General features: G+C 36.3%; 1 protein-coding gene across 4 annotated transcripts; it reads right to left on the reverse strand.

Annotated features, from left to right (window-relative positions):
• Positions 1-334: 334 nt before the first annotated feature.
• On the reverse strand, positions 335-15,537 carry LOC147332596 (nuclear GTPase SLIP-GC-like). 4 transcript variants are annotated; one of them, XM_086289246.1, is made up of 23 exons: positions 15,452-15,537; positions 12,670-12,751; positions 12,386-12,498; positions 11,604-11,645; positions 11,457-11,495; positions 10,506-10,530; positions 10,262-10,348; positions 9,866-9,953; positions 8,841-9,057; positions 8,501-8,719; positions 6,611-6,817; positions 6,343-6,518; positions 5,649-5,742; positions 5,479-5,566; positions 5,240-5,361; positions 4,831-5,004; positions 4,590-4,744; positions 3,098-3,215; positions 2,857-2,965; positions 2,625-2,755; positions 2,327-2,408; positions 2,069-2,150; positions 335-1,811 (listed from the first exon to the last, which is right to left on the reverse strand). In XM_086289246.1, the coding sequence occupies exons 2-23, from the start codon at positions 12,734-12,736 to the stop codon at positions 1,742-1,744; spliced, it is 2,505 nt and encodes an 834-aa protein (XP_086145372.1). In that variant the 5' UTR covers positions 12,737-12,751; positions 15,452-15,537; the 3' UTR covers positions 335-1,741. The 4 variants fall into 4 exon arrangements, with proteins under 4 accessions (XP_086145372.1, XP_086145370.1, XP_086145368.1 ...); XM_086289244.1 differs by having other exon boundaries at positions 14,820-15,529; XM_086289242.1 differs by having other exon boundaries at positions 12,670-13,211; positions 14,820-15,529.
• Between the last annotated feature and the right edge of the window lie 1,081 nt (positions 15,538-16,618).

The raw sequence follows: 16,618 nt of genomic DNA on the forward strand, positions 1-16,618 counted from the left end.
CATCAAGAATGATAAAAAATAATAAAATCATGTCTATATACTTCACTGTAAATTTACTATTGTTATCATTTATACACTATTTTTAATAGTCTTCACAGTCTCCTTTTACATCAACAGTCTTGCTGCCTTACGTTTTTGAGGTTGAGATACCAAAATATGAAAAAAAAAATACTATAATACAAAATGCATTGAGAAATATTTCATATTTTCTACTTAAATTAGCCATTATTACTTATGTGAGGCAGTATCAGTTTATACTGTAAATAAGCATAAGAGGGTGAACATGCTATGCTTCAACACATCTGTGAATCATTCAGAAAAATGGAAGAAAATGTTGATGAAAGACTGATATTTATTCTGGTTCTTTAAAAAAAGATGATTTTCCTTTAAAAAAAGAAAAGAAAACAAACAAAAATAACAACAACAAAAAAACAATGCCCCTAAGAGTAAGAGTAATGGGGGTTACAGCCAATTCAGGGATTTATATCAAAGACTTTAAGCATTGAAAATGTATTCACAGAATTAAAATAACATCTGGTTATAATATTATGAGTAAGGGTGTACAACTGTTTTTAATTTTTAATACTTATATTAAAAACTGAACTTGAACAAAAATGACTGGACATGGCATTTCAGGATATTTGTGCTTAAAAACCCAAACAAAAGTATAATTGATTTGTAAGGTAAATTGGGGATTAAGATTGTAAGACACGCTTTTAGAAATAATGTGATAATATATTTTCATACAAAGTACACTCAGTTCTTTTTTGGGCACTCAAATGGCACAGGATACTTGGAAAGACCTGCAACAACAACAATGGCTGTTAGGTGTGACAGAGGTGCACCTTAGACAAACTCAAATTCTGTCAACAGCACACTATGTTGTCAAAATATCACAACAGAGTCCACTGATACTACTACCAAAACAATGTTCATATAATAATATTTTTTGTGAAGAATAAACATAGATGACAGGTCAGAAAGATTGTAGGGAACAAGAAAGCAACAATTAAAAGAGCATGACAAGAAGTGTGAATGTGTCCTTGGAAAAAAAACCCAGAAACTTTAAGTTTTACAAATAAATTTATGACTAGTTGTGTTTTTCATACACAAATCCATCTTATCCTAATTCAGATATTGTTTTTAAGAAAAACACCCTCTGCTGTGGCTCTAATGTATGAAAACCTGTCAAAAACACACATATTTGTGTGTGAAAGGTTGAGATGAAAAACTATTATCTCATAATAAAAATCTTAAATCAATGGTCTGGATGACTTGTTACCTTTAAATATTTGTAGGTAAATACAATCACAGTTTTAATTGTAATTTTAGATAAAATACATTGATGTTCCTTTTAATTACAGGGGAATTAAGCGTTAGTCGTGGGCTATATTATAAAGTGTTGCCATGTTTTTACCTTCTGTGATAAGTAGACTGATTTTACATGTACTGAAATGTGCTATATAATTGTCATTGTCATCTGAATGAACCATAACTAAACTCATGAAATAAAAGCATTAAAGTAGATCAAAACATATGTAGAGTGATGTGAATCTCTTTCAGTTTTTCCTCCAACTTCTCTGCTAGCCTCAAGATTTAAAACATTAAAAGAGACAGATGTCTTACAGAAATAAAAATCCAGAATCACTTATGACATTCACAAAATCAAAGTCAAATGTCACCAAAGACCAAATAAAAACAACTGAAAAGGACTGAGACCAAATCGGATGTTTTCTTTGTTTTAAACAGCACTTCCTCTGGTAAGACCTGTTTGTGTCCAGGCTTCTGCAGTTACTACCTGGTCAGCAACTCTGAAACATTAAAAAAAGAGAGCAAAGGTTTGACAATAAACAATAACCAATGAACATAATATAATTTCTACATTTTTAAAATCGTAATATTGCTTGTAAAACTCCTCACACTAAAGAATACTAATGGCTATAATTAGTTTAAATGTTGAATTGCAGATTCCCCTAAAATGGACTCATTGCAGCCTCTGAGCTGATCATCATACTTTGGCTTAAAATAAATGTTAACATTGTTAAGATTATATTATATTAGGAGTTACCCAGTAAGAGACACTTCATCATCTGGAGTGCCTGGAAGTTCATCATAACGTTTCTTCACCATATCAAGCTCTGTTGAAACATCTGAAAAACAAATTTGAATTTTTGTGAATCAGTAATTTATAAGTTAATTTAAAAAATAGATAAATAGTTACATAGACTAAGTTATCAGGTGCAAGATTGCAAAGATAAAGAGAAAAGGACGGAAGCATTATCAAGCACTTGGAACCAATGTAATTACAGCAAACTGTCCTGTTTACCTGGGAGTGAGCTCCCATCAGTCTTGAATGAACATTCAAAGGATTCCTTCATAGTAGTCTCCAGAATCTCAAGGATGTCTCTCTAATTTAAAAAAAAAAAATTGTATTCACTTATCACAGATCAAATATTGTATTAAAGTCAAATTAAATTACATTTAGAAATTTCTCAGACTTGATTTAAAACATAAATGGAAACATAACTTTTTGTATAAGTCTATTCCAGTTAAACACAGAAAAAGCCTTCAGGTGAGCTATAACAAAATATGGTCATAATACTTCTTCATAAAACAGGACATACCCTTAAACTGCGTAACTTCTCCAACATGGTATTTTTTGCCTGCTCAAACATGTCCTTTTTTGAGTGCACATGGTTCTTAATAGTCTCCCTCATGTTGTACAGCTGGCCTTCTCCTCTAAATTCTGCAGCCTCTACAATAAGACAGAAAACTCCAATCAGATTTCTCTTGCTCAATAATGATAAATATAAATATGTGTTTTAGTGCCAAGTTGTGAATAATATTATCTCTTACTCTTGTAGCCTTCTTCCATAATGTTCACAATTGTCTCTGTCAGACTGCTGTAGACTTTTTTCTTCTGTTCCCGGATCATTCTGTTCAGTTTTGCCTTAATTTTTTCTTCCTTAGAGACAAAACATGAAATACAGATGAACGTCGTTTTAAATTACATCAAGCTATAAAACTAATTTTTCCTTTTTTCCTTTTACTGTACTTTACTGTTTGAATTGATGTATAGGAAAGTTTCATCTCTTACCTCTGTCTTGAGAAATCTAAGCTGCAGTTCAGTATTTTTGTACTTTTCAATCAGAGAATCAGTGTTAAGAGAAAAAGTCTTGATGACTCCATTGAATGCTCCACATTCTGAGTCATTTCTAAAAAATGTAAACATTGTGGTTATTAATGGCAGAGTTGGCAAGTTTATATTTGAAAATTGTGATATGTTATAAACAGAGATGGGCAGTAACGCGTTACTGTAATCCGATTACTTTTTTCAAGTAACGAGTAAAGTAAGGGATTACTATTGCAAAAACGGTAATTAGATTACCTTTACTTTCCCGTTACTAAAACCGTGATTTTTTTGCGAGAATGTCTCATGACAGTGACGTAAGCGAGTGCCACGGTCGTGACAGCAGCTGTGTGCAGATCAACAATGGATCATGTATCGAGTGCAGGAGAGAGTATGAGCGTGCAGCGTTTAAAGTGTGGAAGTACTGACCTTACTTTAAGTTTGAATCCATAAAAGGTGACAAAAACATTAGCGTCCATTAGCATTGTGCGTGGGAAGAAAACATCTTTTTACAGCGAAAAATCCCCTAAACTTCCAAGCAAGCTCCGAGTGCGCTATGACTTAATGGGAAATTCACAGAGAAACTGCCGTATCCTTCCACTGACCGCTGCGGCACACCTGCACCAGGGTATACCTCCGCCTACCCAACTCCTGCTTTACAGGTGAAAATAGAGCAACAGGACCGCTAGTCTTTGATTTTATTTATTTTCTGCTGTGTTTTACTTGCATCTATTTGAAAGAGTGAGTGTAAACACAAAAAAATATATATATTTTATGTGCTGGAATGTGCAGAAAATAGGTTTAAATATTAAACAAATTTCTTCCAGTCAGAGAATGTTGCATATAATTAAATTTTTGCTTGATGCATAAAGTTAAAAGATTAAAATTAATAAAACTATAAAAGCTTGTGGGGATAGGTTAATTGGATAATCCAAATTGCCACTAGGTGTGAATGTGTGAATGAATGTGAGTGTGAATGGTTGTCTGTCCTTGTGTGTTAGCCCTGCGACAGACTGGCGAACTGTCCAGGGTGTACCCTGCCTCTCGCCCTATGACAGCTGGGATAGGCTCCAGCGCCCCCCGCGACCCTGAAAAGGACAAGCGGAAGCGAATGGATGGATGGATGGATGGATGGATAAAAGTTTTAAAAAGAGACTGTTCCATTTGATTACATTTTGTATGGATTATCCATTATTAGAAAAAGTAGAATTGGGCTGAAAGATCTATCGCTTTATCACCTATTCAGGTTGTAAATCGTATTTTTAAAAAGTAACTAAGTAACTAAGTAATTAATTACTTTTGAAAATAAGTAATCAGTAAAGTAACGGGATTACTTTTTGGGGAAAGTAATCAGTAATTAGTTACTGATTACTTTTTTCAAGTAACTTGACCAACACTGGTTATAAATTACATATCTTGAATAATATTATGTGACTGTTTAGAACTTGTCTTTTCTTACGGGAAGGTCTTTCTGAATTCTTCATCAATGCTGTCAGTCAGACATGAAGCCAACTTCATGTTAAGGTTAATTAGGGTCTTGTTCTTTGGTTTGTGGACGCCACCATTCTCAACGACACACTTCAGTACACTGTGAAAAGCACCACCCTTCTTTCCCTAAAGCAAAAAAGAAAACAGAATTATTTAAATACATACTCCTGTAAAACCTGTTGTTTTGTTACAACTAGATTTAAAATACATACGTGATACAAGAAGTTCTTGAGTTTTTCTCCGTATGAACGTTTGGATTTCTCAACGCCATCATTAAGACATTTTTCAAAGGCCGTAATGGTCTCTTCCATTTCTTTGTTGATATTTGCAAGTTGAAGGATCATGTTTCTCTCAAGTTCTGAACACACCTCACCTTTTTTATCATCCTGAAAAATATTTGAAGGAATAAAACTATAAAAAAAATACTTATTATTTCTTATAGATCTATAAACTCCACTTGGCTTTAAGTCACTCTACTGTAAGTAAAACAGAACGGCAAAAATACATGAATCAATTGATCACTTAATAACCTATAAATTAATACATAAAAAAAAAATAATAAGAAACGCAAAGACATTTGAGAAATCCCAACATGTAAGAGTTGGTTTTACTTGACCTTACCACTCCTCCGGAGTTGGCTCCTTGAATCAAAGCAAGAATCCCATAAGCTCCACTCACATAGTTTACTATCTCAGAGTGACAGTCATTGAGCTCTTGCAAAAATCCCTGAAGTTTGGTTATTTCTGTTAAGAATAAATTTCAGTGCCACAGTTTGAAATTACGTACTATAATTCAAATTAAATAATTCTTCTTTCAGTCAGAGCAAACTAAAACAACATGTGCATCAAGACTTCACCTACCAGTCTCTTCTGGACTTAGATGCTTCCCTTTTAGGAACTCTTTGGAGCTCACTGTGAACACTTTGAAACTGTCGTCAGTGAAGTGTTTCTGCGGAAAAATGATTTAATTTTAAAGCATCTTTGCAACTGTGGAGAGTCTGTATTATTTTCTGTCAGCCTATAAAACTCACATTAATCTTGCTTCGCTTGTTGAATTCTTTCCTTACTCCATCCTTGGCTTGCTGGTTTCTCATTACTATTCCATCATGGATATGAGCTCGTGAACTACAAGAAATGTGCACATCTGTACTGTTACCGTCATCACTATTATCATCACCATCATTAATTTGGGGCAGGCTGGGCGGTTTTGATTTATTCTTGGCCTTTAGGTGAAAATGTGGGAACCAAACTGAGCTTTGCCTGACTTTTGCACACCTGTAACTCTTTGTTAACACATAGATTGTATTTAAAGACTGGCTGTGGCAATGTTTCTCTGCCTGATGGTGCTGGTACTCCAGTTTGTTGCCTTCTATTTTTAAATGTCTGGTCTGGTTAATATCCTCTCATACTTGCTAACTTGGGTTGTCAGAGCCTCACACCAAAATACTTACCTGTTCACTACAGTCTCCGTCTTTTTTCCTTCCAGCCAGTCATTGAGTACTCTCTCCCAAACCACCACCTTAGGGTGGTGCTCTCCACTAAATCACCAGTTCATTGTATACATTTGTTTCATTGGAAATAAACCTATTGAGCTTCAGTTGTGCGAGTCTGCTTTGCGGGTCCAGTCATATATGATTATATGGCTTTATTTGCTTAATGTATTTATTTTGACTGTTTAAAAAACAAACTCGCAAATATGGGAGTTTGCATGGAAAATTTACTTACAGATCATCTGAATCATCAAGAAGATCAGACTTGGTGCAGATAAAGTGAATTTGCTGACATTCGCCACCATTTCCAATCAGACTACTGACACTTTCCAGGATCTCCCAGGCTGCTTTCTCTGATGCTGCTCGATTAATTTCAGTCACAATCCACACAGTAGAACAATCTCCAACAATCTGAAAGGAGAATAACATGTCTCAGTGCTTAATAGAAAGATGACTGTTTACAGACAACACAGTATAAGCAAAGAGCAGTAAATGTGAATTACCCCTTTCCACATCTGATCTCTGCTCTTGTTACAGTCGCCATTTCCAGGAAGGTCCACAAGTGTGACATGCTGGAGAAGAGACTTGTTTGGCACCCTGACAGTCACACACTTCACCAGTGGCCAAAACCACTTTTTTCCTTCATTGCCTTCTTCTTGTTTTGAATCACTTCTTGTGTACTTGACACATTTTGCAGAAAGTTCATTAGCCTGCAATAAATAATAAAAGCAGTGCAGTTTAATTTTAATCCTACAGTTTAAGTGCTTTACAAAAACCATTAAAAAGTCCGTGACATAAAAAAAAAAACAACTTAAAGAAATTGGATCACTAAAAAAAGGTTTTTTTTAAATTATTTTATTTTTTGCTTTTATATTAAACACAGCATGCTTATACAGATTCAACTGAGGACAATTACTACATTTAGCATTTGTGAACTTATAAGTAAAAAAGAAAAAGAAGGAGAAAAAAAGAGGAAGAAAAAATTATAACAACATTAACTAAATAAAGAGTAAAATAAAATAAGAAAATTCGCGCAGAGCGTGAGGCATGAATTATGATCAGTTAATTAAGAATTCTAGAAATGGCTACCAAATCGTACAAAACTCGCCAGTTTCCCCTTTCTATCAAATATTATCTGTTCCCCCCTGGCCACAGACACCATCTCATTAAGCCACCTTTTAAAACACGGGGCCGAAGAAGACCGCCACTGTAAAAGAATAAGTTTCTTTGCAGTCAGCATTGTAATTATCTGTTTTTGTGAAAAGGAAAAAAGATTCGATTGATGCAAATGATCCAATTATAGCCAGTGTACCATCAAGTGGTACTTTTTCCTAAATTGGTTTGAAAACCACGTAAAAATCTGGCTCCAAAAAGCTTTAAAGACAGGGCAATGCCAAAATAGATGTGCAAGGGAACCTTCGTCAATTTTCGATTTAAATGATCAGATTGTGTCATGTACAAGCTTCCCCTTGCGTTATATTGGATCAAGACTGAGGAGAAATTCAGGTCATGTGAAACCCTTTTTAAAACAATCAACCATTTGATAGTTTTGAGAAAGTCTCTAATTATCATTCAAAAAAAGTGAAAATAGATTTTCATGAATTATTTAAAAGTTTTTATTCTCTATTTAAATAACACTTACTACACTCTTGTTGTCAACAGCAGAAACTACTTCATGTGAGAATTTTGCATAGTTTTCGACCACTTTGAGATATTAATAAGCCACTTTAAGGTGCTCCCTTATTTGCAAGGGACCACTACAGCGCATAACTTGGCATGTCTTGACTTTCAGGGTTTTACACCACTTTATGCCATTCCTGACACAACCGACTGTCAGACACCAATTTACTAAAGTTTGTGGCCACTTTGATTCAATCTTTGCTCAGCAGTTAATTTCTAAAGAGTGATTTAAAAAGGGTAGTTAGGTTAGAACAGGGAACTGATCACTGTTGTGTGAAGAGGTAAAGGTTCTTACTGCGAAAGAAAGAAAGAAAGAAAGAAAGAAAGAAAGAAAGAAAGAAAGAAAGAAAGAAAGAAAGAAAGAAAGAAAGAAAGATAGAAAGAAAGATAGAAAGAAAGATAGAAAGAAAGATAGAAAGAAAGATAGAAAGAAAGAAAGAAAGATAGAAAGAAAGATAGAAAGAAAGAAAGAAAGAAAGATCGATCGATCACTGGATCTGTTTTTGGTGTTTTGTGTTTTTTGGACTTTTGGATCTATGCTGCATTCTGTTTTCAGAAGTGAGATGTGTTTCCAATTTGTAATCTTTTGTCAATTTGGTCAGTTCCCTTTTGTGTCCAAGTTGTCCTAGTTTCACCTATGTCCCCTTCCCGGCATCCCCAGTGTGTAGTCTATCATGGCTGTCTGTTATAGTAGTAATATGAGTTTGTCTTACTGATTCACATCTCAAAATCTTTCGCCTGGATTGGAGAAATTCTGGAATTTCTTTGAAATATTTGTTCTCCATGAGGTTTTCAGAGGACTTCTCTTTCCATTCTTCTCCATAAAGTGCTGTCAGCTTTTCAACAGCATCACGATAATCATCGTCTTTCTTGTCCTGATCTTCATTATTGTCAAGAAACTGACAAAATGACCACAACTCATCTTTCCACTCCTACAAAAATAGATGACAAGCCATTTATTGGAGGAATGTACCCAGCCTTAAGCTCCAAGAACTGCACTATAACAAATGATTTAGTTTTAAGTACAAATCAAACTTTGAGAATTCATTTTACCTCCTTTGTGATGAACTCAATTTCTGCTTCATACTTTGTGCTACGTGTGTTAGCTTCCAGTTTGATCATGACTGAGGTGCAGGCATTGATGCTTCCTGAGGGTAAAAGATTCTTCTCTTTGATGATGGCATTTATCAAAGAGCTCTTTCCAGCCCCAGTTTTACCAAAGACACCAACCAGCTCCCTCTTGTCTGTCTCCAAATCACTGATCTTTTTCCTGTTGAACAATATTTTAAATATGGGTTAATTGATTCAGTCATGAAAACATTTTTAAGCATGCTTCAAAAGGTTTAAAAGAGAGTTATATTATTTTTAGTAGTAATCACTACTAGGTATTTCAGTTTTATAGACTCGCTCCACTAATTGTTTACTGTATGTTGTTTTGATCTACACCTTCTTTTTTGTGTCAGCTAAAGTGAAAATGTTTCCTTCAAGAGTTGGTAGATACCGGGAACAGGAAAAAAAATGTAGCTAAGTCACCAAAACTTCCTAAAAATGTCAGTCTTTGTTGGTCTTAACTTGGAAAGTTTTAGTTTACTACCGAATCATTCCGTCATCTATAATTGTGCGGCTGTAAGTCAAAAGTATGATGTAAAAATAACTAAACAAAGAACCAACACGTCAAACAGACTGACACAAGAAACTAACTGGTGACTATTGAACCAAAAGGGTTCATGTTCAGGCAGCTCGATGGCATGATGGCACTGTTGTCTCACACCACCATCTGGTTGGGGGCCTTTTTGTTTTGAGTTTACGTGTTCTCTCTGTGTTTGCCTCGGTTCTCTCCAGGTACTCTGGCTTTCTCCAACAGTCCAAAGACGTGCAATTAGTGCATTTAGGTTAATTCATCTCCATGTGACTAAATTACACATAACTAGCAGCTTCTGAGGATGTTTTACAGATATTTTGTGCATTTTTGCTTTCTTTAAAAACAAACTCTCTGTGATTTGTTTGTGAAACTGTCACACAATCAGGAGTGGAACCAGGCCCATACATTACAAAATATGAAAAAAATTAATACTCACTTCAAGAAAGCACTGAGTTTGTCTTGGTCATTTAGTCTGGCATGTACAAATGTCATGATGCTTTTCACATCAGACAGTATGATTGATTCTGTGGACAAAAAAGTAAAAAACTATTTAGAAGGAATTATAGACTAGAATAACCAGAAAATGTAAAATCTCATGTAAAAAAAACAAACCTGTGTGAATTAGAGTATATCAGGATCATAATATGACCACTTACCAATCATACTTAGTATACCATGCATCATGTGACTGTTACATTTTGACAACAGGCCAAAGAAAAAGTAATTTCTAGCATCAAAGATGAAACTGGCATGTTGGGAAAATTGTGCTGCACAGAGGTTTAACCCTATAGTGGCTTAAACTGTGACACTGTTTAGTAAGAAACATAAATACCTTCAAATCCTGGCATAGACTGACACTGTCGCTTAGCTGGTGACTGCAACCTGCTGGCATCACTTTGAAGGTCTGATTTTCTCTTTCCTGATTGGATAAAAACAACAAAAAATAATAAGAAAAGAAAAACGTCTTTCTCTCAGTAAATCTATTCTTAGTAAAGTTATGTAGATTGCAAAAAATATTGGTGCCTTTAAAACAAAGACTAATATGAGATGCAATAAATACGATGCATGTGTCTCACCTGTATCACTTGTGGATGGCAAGACCTGAGGATGAATATGAGTTATACAGGAAATTATTACTATTTGCATTGGCATTGCTCTTTAACAGCATTTAAAGGACACTAATGTACAAGTTCTCCATGTTTTCAACTAGCAGACTGATGAAGAGTACATTACGCCCTCCCATTACCCTCTTCTTATGCTATGAGACAATTCTTTTACATAATTAAGTTTTGGTGGCAGATTTCTGTTCTCGTGTATTAATCACATGTTTAATCATATCACATTAGTAATAGTAATATCACTTTAGTATAGCAAGAGCACTCCTGTCACTTAGTTGTATGCATGTGCACTAGAAATGAGCCCTGTGCTCTACACACACACACTGACACAGTGGGGCCATTGTTAGTTCATGGGAGACGTTAAACAGATAGTGAGACTCCCTCTCCTTTTCAGGGATGTAAATCTTTAGGTGACGGTTAAGCAGAAAGCAAGGTTATAATTCTCTCTGAGAGGGAGAGGGTTTTAAGCATGAGGCTGATGGTATAGCCTCCCCGTGAGAGGGGCCAACATGTAAGAGTTTGTGGAGTGTCTTTGTCTGTCTCTGGGTATATAAGATGTAAGGGCGGTGGCCATGATTCAGAGATGATCCTAGTGGTTTGGCTGGGATGCTTCTATCCACATTGCAATGTGTTTATTACACCCTTTTCAAAACGCTCATTGGGTGTGTTGCAGGTTATTGTCAAAATTTCCACAACAAAGTCCCAGTCATGAAGACCTACAGAGACGGTTAGCGAACCCCTAGCTAGGGCAAAATGTATATTTCCCAACCCAACCTATGAATTAGGTTTTTAGATTCAGTCATTTATTGGTTTCTGTAGAGAGCGGTCAGTTTCTATAGACCAGAGGATGGAGCTTTACTTTGTCTCAGGTAGTTGGCCTAAATGTCTGAAATTCAGTATAACCCTTACCTGAACCACATCAGCTGCTTCTTCATGCTCCTGTTCACACTGCAGATAAAAGTGCAAAGCAGTGTTTAATATTAACCTCTTAAACGTGTATTAAAATTGTATTTGTCATATGGACATTTAAGAACTTTTCCCTTCACATTTACTTACTTGAACAGAATTGACTGTTTCCCGATTTGAGTTTTCTTCTTCCTACAACAGTAAAATCAGTTCAAATCTATATTAGTTAAGAATTAATAAAATTACTCTACAAATAATTACTGCCAGTGAGACGCTGTCGAACACCAGTGGGTCATTTGGTGTTCCCTCTCCATGGTAGACTATCACTTCTTGTTCCAACGCAGAGTGGTATTTTTGTGTAGCTTATCTGTGTAGCCAGTCTAATTAAAAACGTATAGATAGCGTATTTCATAGTGTTATCTTCATGCACTCTGTGTATTCACTCACTGTGCCATCAGGGATTCGCTAGCTTAGCTTGGCCTGTAGCCAACTCACTAGCAGCATGGCCCTTTCACCTGTACCTCCTGCACTTTCTTGCTCATTGTGTCAGATTACTTTTGTTACTTTTGTGCTTAATTACTCCTTAGCCTCCTTTAGCAATAATGATACTATTTGTAGACTATTTGCAGCTCTGGAGGCCAGGATCACAGAATTGGAGACTCTGCTTCGCACCCTTAAACATCCCATAGCTAGCAAGGCCCCTTTAGCCCAGCAAAGCAGTGTTTAATATTAACCTCTTACTACTGTTTCTTGATTTCTTGATTTGTGTTTATTTCTTCCTAGCACAACAAAAACATTTCAGTTTTAGTAAAGAATTAACAAAAATGACACTACATATTATTACCGCCAGTACATTTTTAATATTCTGATAATTCTAACAACAGTTCACCTCCGAACACTCAAATAAAAATGTTGTTAAAAAACGTAATTACCTTTAACAGCTTGAGGTTCTTCTTGAATTTCACTCTTGGTCCAGCTTTTGGGATCAAATTATCAATTTCTCGATCATCAAGGACACGCAGACTTTCTGCATCGATTTGTTCATCTGTAATTAAAAATAAAGTTGCAGAGATAAAGATTATTCTCAACTTGCTTTAGAAATTCTTGTTCAATGAGTGACAAAGCAATGGGCATAGTTATATGAGCTGTTTCACAGTTAACAGATCACATCAGGATCAATATCTGTACCGATCATGGATTCACGTTAATACTTTACCTTTAAATTTCTCCACCCACTCACTTAGCCCCCATTCAGCCAGTTTGTTTCTTACGAAATCATCCATGACAAGGAAGTGAAACTGTAAGATAAACTGTGATGTTTAACCAGACAGTACTGCTTTACAGGTTAGACATTTGTGATCAACTTCTCCTTTAATGCATATATAAATCAGAGACACTGATATCAAATTCAGATTAAAAGTTCAACAGTTCACCTTTTGTTAGAAGTAACGCAGGAAAAGGCTGCTGAGGGAGATAATAATGGATTGGATTTATATAGCGCTTTTCAAAGAACCCAAGGCGCTTTTCAATGCCACTATTCATTCACTCTCGCATTCACACACTGGTGGAGGCAAGCTACGGTTGTAGCCACAGCTGCCCTGGGGCAGACTGACAGAAGCGAGGCTGCCACATCGCGCCATCGGCCCCTCTGGCCAACACTAGTAGGTAAAGTGTCTTGCCCAAGGACACAACGACCAGGAGGGAGAGCCCGGGGATCGAACCGGCGACCTTCTGGTTACAGATACGCTTCCCAACCCCCTGAGCCACGGCCGCCCCGATGTGAAGTAAGCAGTGAGACACAGACAGAAAACAGGCGGGAAGAAAGCAAAAAGTCTGAAAACAGGTTAAAAACAAGTTAAAAACAAACTGGAACTGTGTGGCTCAGACTGCACAATTGCAGCTGCATCTATACATTTAATAGAAAGGTAAATCCAACATGAATAAAGCGGATGCAGGGTAAAGCAGAACTGAGAACAGAGAAGAGCAGGAAGAGGTGGTGTTTGTGCAGGCCAGATTGGAAGTGACTGAGAGAGGGGGGTAACAACCTCCCCAGACCAATATAATCCAATAGTAACGTAGTAACTCTATACTGAGTCCTTCAATTACTTGACATTGTAATCCAACACAGCACAAATAGAGAATAAATGTAGTTTGGAAAGGAAGGCACTTTTGTGCTATTTTAATCACATAATCATATGATTATGTGACAAAATAGCACAAAAGTGCTAAACTACATTTATTCTCTATTTGTGTTGTGTTGGATTACAATGTCAAGTAATTGAAGGACTCAGTATAGCGTTACTACCTTACTATTGGATTATATTGACACGACCCAAAGAAGTGCAACTTCCTGCCTGGATGTGCCAATCCTCTGCTCTCTCATTACTCTCAAGATCAGTATTAGAAATTTGCATTATCTCGGAGTAGAATAATTAGTTAAGTATATTAAGTGATTATTATTATTTAATACATCCTTTGCTTTGCTCCTGCTAAATAGCTTTAATAAAATATTCTGCATTCAAAAAGTCTAAAGTAAAGATCACAGAAAAAGTGGTTGTATGCATGGGCGTGAATGGGGCAAGTTGTCTAAAGCCCAACTTAAGATGGGCAGCAACAGTACCTCAACTGAACATAATGTCACTGGAAACAGAATAATAAAATATTTCTGACAAAATACTTATAGACGGAGTCTGAGTTTGATAGAAAAATACACACAGTTTAAAAACCAAATATAAACAGTTCGGCTAATATGACACTTTTGGTTCAATCCTTTTTTTCCCCTTCAGTTCTAAGACCTCCACCCATTTTGTGGATGAAAGAGTTATTTTAGCCACAGAACATCTGATATGATTTTCTTGGCTGTGCGGAACAATCAGTTTCAGTTTATACTGTTTATTCTTGTGCTGTGTGCAGCTGGGTTTGCTAGTTCACAGACTTTATAGAGCGCATTGGATCATGACAAGAGGAATGCAATGTACACTTTATCTCTTACACCCTAAACCTCCCCACCCCCAACTTCCTGGCGCATCCCACAGCCCTGGAGAATGTACGTTCCAAAATGTTTGCATTGGACTGCAGAACAATGTTGTAGTACTCATGTTTTTAGTAGATTTTCTGTTTCACAGTCAGTAGATCACATCCGTATCAATATCTTCAAATCTCTCCAGCCACTTACTTAGGCCCAGTTTTTTTTCTCCACAAAATCATCCATAAGCAAGAAACTAAAAGATAAACTGTAATATTTCATCAGACAGTACTGCTTGACAAATTAGACTTTGTAATCAACTGGTCCTTAAATTCATTGACTCTAATTCTATATTCAGATAAACTTTTATTGAATTCAAATTAAAAGTTTAAACTACTTACCTTTGGTTTAAAGTAATGCAGAAAAAGACAGTTGACAATAAAATAAATAAATGAACAAAAAGTTTAAAAAAAAAAATAAAAACAAAATGCAGGGAGGCACACACTGGAACAGGGTGAAAAAAAAAATCTAGCAAAAAGCAAAAGTCCAAAAACAAACTGGGACTCGGTTTTGCAAAAAGTGTAGTTCACTGTTTGGCAAGTGAAAGTGGATCGCTACATATAATACAACGCTAAATCTAGACAGAGTAAAGTGGGTGTGCACGGAAAAGCAGAACTCAGAAAACAAAAAACAGGATAGGGAAGACGCAGAAGTGGTGTTGATGCATGTAGAAAGCGGTTTTGTTTGGTGACAAACAAATCGATTGGATTAAAGTTTACAGATTAAAAACAAAAGACAAGAAATAAAGAACACTGTGTTATATAAGTATTTAACACAAATTAGTGATAAAATCGCACAATTATGTCCCGTTTTCTAAGCTTCATTCCGTACTAACAAACAGAGGCGTCATAAGGATGAGAAAAGTGATAACATGAGCGCTAGAAAAATAGTAAACCGTCAATTACTTTTACTTTTGAAAATATTAACATATTACAATAAAGGGATGTTTGTTTCATAAGGTATTTGACCTTACCACTCCTCTCTTCTAGAATTAATGTCGTTTTGTCATTGCCAACAAATAATGAAATCTAGTCAGCGTCTGACATCGCCTCCCCTCCTTATTTCATGATTTGGTTCGGTCCAGTGCGCCAGGCTGAGCGCCAGAGCACTAACAGATCCGGTTCATAAGAGAGAGAGAGACAGATGGAAATAATAAGAAGATAACGAAGTCCATATGAAAGAAACTGCTCGAAATTCCTGGTATTTGTAATGTGTTGTATTGTGGCGGGGAAAGAAACAAAAACAAACAAAGCCAAACAAAGGAAAGCCAAACAATAATGGTTATAAAATAAAATAAAAACCCTGTATGTTAAAAAAGGAGTAAGAAGCAGCTCTGGAAGAAGCATAAGCTTTTCTAATCCCACCCCCTTTCCACCACTACTAATAATCAACACGTTTTCTTCCTATTTATCCATCAGAAATTCTTCCTTACAATTTGTTACATGTGTTTGCTTTTATAACCCTAATACGTCAAAACATATACAAATTTACAGATATATAAAGTTATATAAACATACTTGTGCGTGCGTGCGTGCGTGCATCCACACACACACACACACACACGTTTTGTTTTTTTTACTGCTTGTTAGACTGAGTCGTGCTGGGACATTGCTTCCGTTCTTCACTTCAGTCCACAATTTCACTCCACACACAGAAATGCAAAAGCTTTTTACTATTGTATGGATACTGGGGTATATTAAATTTAATCCCCCCAAATTGCATGCCCCTTCTCTTTAAGAAAACAATTTTAGAATTTTTTTTATTTTAACAGTGGATGACTCGACCACCTGTCCCAGATTATGTCATCAGTGTCACGGTCTGCTCCGTGCCTCTGCTCCTTGGTATTCGTGTAACCCGTGCTTGCTGTCCTCTCCTTCCACAATCCTCCTGGGAAAATACCAGAGGCAAATACACCACACTGCGACAAACTCACACTCACTGACTTCTAGCTGGGAAACTGACGGGAAGTCTCACGAAACAAGCGTCGGAGAGAGCTCCACAACACACCTAAGTAGCTCCCCCGACGAGGCTTGATCAGCTGCAGGTGTGCGTAATGAGCTCCCTCAGGTGTGGCCAGCATCCAGTCTGAACACACCTGCCGGGCCTGATGATGCCTGTAGACCGGTGCTCTGTACACACA

The sequence above is a fragment of the Aulonocara sp. 'chitande type north' Nkhata Bay genome, linkage group LG4, assembly GCF_057382095.1.
Source record: "Aulonocara sp. 'chitande type north' Nkhata Bay isolate Kocher_YH1m ecotype deep benthic linkage group LG4, A_spYH_male_GT1.1, whole genome shotgun sequence".
Taxonomy (NCBI): domain Eukaryota; kingdom Metazoa; phylum Chordata; class Actinopteri; order Cichliformes; family Cichlidae; genus Aulonocara; species Aulonocara sp. 'chitande type north' Nkhata Bay.

What these genes read in the sequence shown, in the direction of transcription:
- LOC147332596 (XM_086289246.1), bottom strand. Translation starts at nt 12,736, where the DNA reads ATGGATGATTTCGTAAGAAACAAACTGGCTGAATGGGGGCTAAGTGAG. An exon ending in AGATTTTGAGATGTGAATCA is followed by an intron (nt 6,818 to 8,500) that starts GTAAGACAAACT and finishes TATTTATTGCAG; the next exon opens with GCTAATGAACTTTCTGCAAA. An exon ending in TATGGAAGAAGGCTACAAGA is followed by an intron (nt 2,756 to 2,856) that starts GTAAGAGATAAT and finishes GTCTTATTGTAG; the next exon opens with AGGCTGCAGAATTTAGAGGA.